Consider the following 7,194-nt stretch of genomic DNA (forward strand, 5'->3'; position numbering starts at 1 on the left):
TTGCCCTTATAGGAAGTTTTCCCGAACCCCGCTTAAAATAAATCCTATTTAATTATTTGTATTAAATAGGGGAACTTGTCGGCAAATAAAACGGTTTTGCAGACCCAAACGGATGTCATATGTTTTCTTAGTTTATTTGATCGAGCCTCACCTTCAAGTCTTGTGTTTATCCCTCGGGGTAGATACAAGATTTGAGGTAGAGTGCTCTTTCATTTAAACTATGAAAAATATGAGGTCAGTTTGATTTCATATTTTTCTAAAATTATATATATACGTAAATCAAAACGTCCTTCCGAAGCGGGCGATGGGATTTCAATTCCGGCTGCCGACAGCTTCTTACGGGCGACCCCCCAAACTTTCTTTTAACTTTCTTTTAGTGCCGACACTAGTACGGTCCGGTTCTTTAAATCTTGACTTGAACTGTGTTACTAAATTTTATTCTAACTCTTGTGAATTTTAGGTTGTGAATTCGAAAAAGTTAATTGATAGTGTTGAATTGCATCAATGTCTATACTTGCTCAAGGAAAACTATTCTCTCGTCACACAAGTAGCTTCTTCACCATTCTCTTCCCAAGTTCCTTCGTCTTTTAAAATTTAAGCTTTGTTATGACATTGTTGTCTGAGTCATCTCAATTTTCATTATGTTGCAATGTTCTATTCTTATTTTTTTATTAATAAAAGGATACAATTTTATCAGTGTGAAATCTACCAATTGACTAAACATACCCGTTTTGTCTACTATCTGTCTCAGTATGAAGTCTCACAATTTTTATCTATTATCTATGGCATTTGGGGACCATCAAAATTGAAAATTATTAGTGGAGCTAGATTGTTTTTCCCCTTTATTGATGATGACAACGATACTAGTTGGATTTTTCTCGTGAAGGAAAAATTTGAAACTGCACAAATTTTTCAGTCCTTCCATAACATGATTTTCACTCAATTCTAATGCAAAATTTAGATTTTCAGAACTGATAATGCAAAAGAATACTTCCAACTCTATTCCATACGAAGAACAGTATCATCCATTTGAGTTATTGTGTTGAAACTCTACAATGAACTATAATAACTGATAGGAAGAATAGATATCTCCTTGAGGTATTTAGATTTATAATGCTTTCTCTCAATATTCCAAAAATTTTTTGGGAAGATGCCATGCTCACAACCACATATCTCACTAATAGAATGCCAAGTAGAGTCCTTGGATTCAAAGCCCCCTCTTGATTTTATGATGGAACAATATCCTCATGTAAGAGCCTTCTCATCTAATATTTTCCTAAAAATATTTAGTATTTTTTTTGTTCACATTCACCAACCAAACCACACAATGCTTGATCCAAAATCCATCAAATGTTTATTTCTTAGGTATGCTTTTAACAAAAAGGGGTATAAGTGATATTCTCCTATTACAAGAAAATACTGTAACTGCATGGATGTTAATTTTTTTAAAAATTAACATCACTACAAATCTGACATTCAGGGAGAGAGTTCGGGTGAATATCAGACTTAAGACATTACTCTAGAATCATCACAACATATTCCACTTCCCTGCACTGCTCTGGATACCCACACTGATCTAGAGTCATCATAACCTACTTATGTTAAACCATCCCGTCTCCCAAGTTCTACTAACTGAGAGTATCCAACCTGAGATTGACAAAAAGGAATGTATACTAATAGAAAAAAATTCACTTACAAGAAAAAAACAAAACACACTCACAGGAATGCTCACAACCGAACTTGAATTAACACTTCTTTGAAGTTTCAAAGGAGGTGGAATCCAGTAGAGAAGACATGGAAAGTTGTACAAGTTATCCTATCCAAGGTTATGTTGCATATGAGAAGTTATTATCAACTTATAAGTTTTTTGTATATAATCTTGATAGTATGCAGATACAAGTTTGCTCATGAAGTTCGTCAAAGTTTAAAATGAAAAAAAAGAAATTTGAAGAGGATACCCAAGCTCTTGACCTAAATGACACATGAATTTTGACAAAGTTTCCTCCAGAGAAAACTCTCATTGGGTGCAAATGGGTGTTCAATGTTAAGCATAAAATAGATGAGGGCGTCGATAGGTTCAAGGCTAGGTTGGTGGACAAAAATTTCCATTGATAGAAAATGCTCCTTTGATGTTTTATGGAATTTTATATTAATCAATCAAAATCCAAGCGGGTGTTCCATCCACTTGATGAAAAAGTTGAATAATTAAAGAAACATATCTCAAAACTAATTAAAAATTAATCCAAGGTAATCCAAAACCTTGAGTTCTAAACTAAACCACTCAACCTCAAAACTCACCTCCATAACCCTTATGATTCTTTGTTGACTCAAGTTGATTTAGGAGCATGTTTGTTGATCTGTTAAATCTATACTTAACTTCACTAAAAGTTAAATTCAAATCTAAGTTTATTCCAATCTAAAAATTAACTTAAAAGTTTATCAAATTTAATTTTAAACTCAATCTAAATCTAAACCAAACCAATATAAATCAAAATTAAAACACTCAAACCAAAATTGAACAAAAAACATCTATGTTACTTTTGCTTATTTTGGACGAATCTCTTACTTTCTCATGTTAGGTACTCACCCTAGTAGGGTTAAGGTTTTATGAATAGTGGAATCTCATTCTTAAATGAGTTTAGCCAGTGACAGTACTATTGAGAACTTAAGAAATAAACTAAAACACATTTCACATTAAAAATTAAAAGTCATCTCAACTATTAATTAATTTAATTTAAACCATTCTGGGTAGAAAATAGACACAAAAATTTTAACTTAAACTTAAAACAATATAGCATATATATCGCAATAGCTGCACACAATGCATTTCTAAATAGAGACCTTGAGGAAGAAGCATCTATGGAAATCCCACCAGGACTGTAAAATGACTCCTATAAACCTCTGATTTGTAAGCTAAGAAAGCTTCTTTATGACTACAAACAATCTCCAAGGGCTTGATTTGATAAGTCCAATGAAATCTAATGGGTATATCCAATGCTAAGTAGATCATGCACTATTCATAAGGCATATTCAGGGAGGTAAGATTGCTATACTCATTTTCTGTACAAATGATATGATCTTGACAGGTGATGATGAAAAAGAGATTTGTTCTTGTATAGTAGATCAGCCTTGTATCTTGCTTGTTTTCCTTTGACTTTGTTAGAGCAACCCTTGTTTGTATTTCTTCCACCAATCTATTGCAGTTTCATCGTGGTTTATTCGTTGATTTTGGCGCTAAGGCATATTTTGTAAGCTCGTCTATCTATCATACACTGGGTCTGATATTGCTTTACTTCGTCGATGTTGTGAGTCAACATATGAATAGTTCGAATGAAGAGTATTTGGAGAAGATTTAGAGAATATTGATGTTTCTTAAGAAGACTCGAGGCAAGGTCGAGCCATGCCCTTATCGAGTTGGACTCATTTGCCAAATTGTTAGCTCGGCTTTACATGTGCTCACCAGAGAAGATATTGGTGGCCGGAGGAGAAAGATGCAACAACAGTTCACCGGAAAATGCATCGAATGACTAGAGATAGGAGCCAGCTTGCGAGCCAATGAGCCGAGCCGGGATGAGCTCGAGCTCGTTTAATAAACAAGCTCAAGTTTGAGCTTGAGCTTGAGCTCAAGCTCGTGCTTAATAAGCTTGGCTTATGAGCTCGTTCGACTCATTTTCATCCCTATTCATTAGCTAGCTTGGCTTATTTACACCTCTACTCCTAACAAATGATGACTATTTAAGAAATCAAACATCATGGAGATAAATGTTTATACTGATGCCAGTTGGGCGAGAGAACTCACGGACTAAAGGTCCACTTCTAGGTATTGTTCCTATGTTCGGGGAAATCTCGTCACTTGCAGGAGCAAGAAGCAAGAAGTGGTTTTTATAAGTAGTATAAAATGTGAGTTTCAGACACTTGATTTGGGAATTTGTGAAAGAATGTGAATCCGAAGATTACTAAATGAGTTGGGATACTCTACTGCCAATCCCATAAAGATGTTCTATGACAACTAGGGCACAATTAATATTGCAAGGAGTCCCTGCATCATGACAAGACCAAACACTGTGAGATTAATAGACATTTTATCTCAGAAAATGTCAATGAAGGCATTATTCACTTAATGTACATTCCAACTCATATTCAATTCGCGCGGATGTCTTCAGTAAATCTCTACCTCCAGGCAGCTTCCCTGATCTGACCAAAGACCATGCGAGGGCTTTACAACAGCTATGACCTAGCTTGAGGAGGAGTGCGGAGAGTTTCCTATTTTAATTTTAGTTTTTTCCCTTTTTATTGTGCCATGTGCTTTTTTGGTAAGTTGTAATTGTTGTAATTAATCTTTCCCTTAAGGAGAGTAGTTGTAATTTGATCATTGAGAAATGAGAGAATACGATTTGCTCCATCTTTCTACACCATTGAATATGGTCGAATCATTCCTCTCTTGGGGATAGAGTTGGCATGACCTAAAGGCGATAAGTTTGACGACATAATAAGATTATAATCATGGATAATTAAGATGGTCATCTTTCTGGAGGCGGAGATAAAATGAGTTGTAGAAAATTGGATGGTGCATTAATGTTGCAGTGATTGCTGTCATGGATGCTAATGATGATGGTTAGGATAGTCTCTATCCTCTGGTGGTTAAGAAGACACGATGTAATGGTGACAGGTGAACTTGGTGAATATGGGTTATTAGAACGTTCTTCTTTTTAAAGTAAAGAATATGCGAACTAATAGTTATGGATGAGAGAATGCTGGGAGTTGTGGAGGTGAGCTTTAAAAGATGCCCACGGTGCTGCAATAAAGGATTGATCCTAGTTAATTAGTACACTTTAAAGGCTCGTGGGAGTTAGTAAAAGTCAACTTGAATGTATCTATCACAAAGATTTCCTTTATTTAAATTGTGGCTTCTAGTTTTTAATTTTATTTTATGAGTTGCAGTTTTTCAAAGGATCACGTTCCTAAGTTTAATTATATCTTTGCCATATTCGAAAACACCCTCAATTAAGGAGCCAATATGTTTGTTTAGGTTTTATTAAATTTATAATTTGCGGCTCTATGGAGGATTAATCTGCAGGAAACTCGAAAAACTAAGGTTAGATTCAAAAGCTTCAAAACGGATATGAAAAAGGGTTGACAATTCCATATCGATTGGAGGGAGATGCCCAAGATTGAACATGTAGTGTTATGTTGCGGTGCTTGCCTAGTTGAAAGGGATTAAGTGGATATAGGAAAGTCAGGGCTAACTTATTTACTGAAGTGATGGCCCCAGTTTAGTTCCTATGGTTCCATCATTTTGTGCATGTTAGTGCCTTTGGTTTACTTAGTCATGTGATTAGCAATCATGTGTTAAATCTTCTAAGGGGGCTTATAAACCAAATCTATGGATCCAGTCCTAAGTTTATAGATGGGACACACTTTAATATCATATGATGCAGAAGCTTAGAAGGAACATGTAGTGTCATGTGGTGGTGCATGCCAAGGCTGACATTACTACCTCGACTCTAATGCTTGAGGAGTTGGAAGGGAGTACCTCGTCCATATGGCGGAGTGGATGTCTTAGATGTGACTTACAACTTGTTCTCATGTGATTAAGAATGTTTGAAATCTTTTCAATGTGAGGGATCGGATGAGAAGCCCAACATCTTATATATGACAAAAGATGAGAGAGATGAGACTTTACAGCTTGGTCATGTACGACAAAGAGGCTTGGACATCTCCATGTAGTAGATAAAATTTCTAAAATGTGATATACAACTTGGTCCCGTGTGACCAATAAATTCTGAATGCTATACTTATGGTCAGAAATGCTATCTAGTCATCTAAGCATATATGCAAGAAAAGAGATTTGTAAGACAAGATGATATGAAGGAAGAGAGGCACATTGTATGATTAAAAAGCTTATGAATGATTTGTGCAGTGCTTTATTTGAATCATCTTCTCTAATATGAAAGTCTAGTCTGCATGGGAACTCACAAGGATATGTCATAGTACGAATTAGTGACAATTTTATGTTGATGGAGGCCTTATATTTATATTTCAGCGTGATTGGCCAAACTTATTTTAAATCAATTTTTATCTTGTATGTTTAAAGGGTAAAGCGTTGTCCTATGTCCTGGCATCGTCCCAGAACAATATTAGGATAGGATACTTAACATCACATTATAGGTAAGCTAATGGTGCATCAAATTAATCAATTAAACTCATAGTTTTTGGTCTTTGTTTTTCTTTTAATGAATAACCAGGCAATGTTATTTGATATATAATTTTCTATAGCTGCAGATTGGTGTTGTTCAAGCTGCTTGGACACGAAGATCTCGAGGAGAGGCTGCAAAGAAACCTAATAGAAAATCATGGAAGCAAAGAACTGATATGTACATGCGTCCATTCCTTCTGAATGTCTTTTTCTCCAAAAGATTTATACATGCCAAGGTAATGCACAGGGGAACAAGCAAGGTTGTTTCTGTTGCAAGCACAAATGCAAAGGATCTCAGGAACACATTGCCGTCCCTCACTGACTATGATGCGTGCAGAACAATTGGGCAATTAATTGCTGAAAGATCTAAGGAAGCTGATGTATTTGCTATGGCATTCGAACCGAAGAAAAATGAACGAATTGAAGGCAAACTTGGTATTGTCCTTGACACCATCAAAGAGAATGGCATTATTTTTGTGGCTTAATAGATCTGAGTTCTGTTAAATAATTCAATCTTTGTCTCTTTCCAGTCTTAATATGGTTGCATATAGAAACGTAATGAATTATATATGGTTATCTATTTCTTATTAGGTGTATGAGTCAGTTCATATAATGTCCTTGATGTGTGCAGTGTATAGGAAATTAATTTTATGTCAATGTTTTGATGATATGTTGTGCATGGGGCTTTGTTAGATTATCATTGTACTTGTGGATGTTGCTCAAAAAATTGCTTAGGGGACATTTGGGATTAGAATTATCACCATATTTGATATGTTACGTGCCATTTGTAGTCATACTTATAAAATCACCACAAGAATCATATGAAAACTCATGTGTCCACCAACCGTAAATCTGATTCATGCAAAAAAAAGACATGCATGCCATTTATCATGTCATTATGGTTGTAATCAAGCCAAGTCGAGTCGAGTATGTTATAAATTGGATTTGGTTTGGTTGAATCATAAGTTGCTCATGTTCAATTCGAGCTTGATCCGAGC

General features: G+C 35.3%; 1 protein-coding gene across 2 annotated transcripts in view; it reads left to right on the forward strand.

Annotated features, from left to right (window-relative positions):
- Nucleotides 1-6,956, forward strand: part of LOC110020890 (50S ribosomal protein L18) — a 17,908-nt gene extending 10,952 nt beyond the window's left edge. Inside the window, exon 2 of one of the 2 annotated variants that reach the window (XM_020719165.1) lies at nucleotides 6,277-6,956. In XM_020719165.1, coding sequence (XP_020574824.1) covers nucleotides 6,277-6,681 — 405 coding nt within the window. In that variant the 3' untranslated portion in view covers nucleotides 6,682-6,956. The remainder of the gene's footprint in view (nucleotides 1-6,276) is intronic. The other variant, XM_020719166.1, reaches the window with a different exon arrangement.
- Nucleotides 6,957-7,194: the final 238 nt, after the last annotated feature.

The sequence above is a fragment of the Phalaenopsis equestris genome, unplaced genomic scaffold, assembly GCF_001263595.1.
Source record: "Phalaenopsis equestris unplaced genomic scaffold, ASM126359v1 Scaffold000107, whole genome shotgun sequence".
Classification (NCBI taxonomy): domain Eukaryota; kingdom Viridiplantae; phylum Streptophyta; class Magnoliopsida; order Asparagales; family Orchidaceae; genus Phalaenopsis; species Phalaenopsis equestris.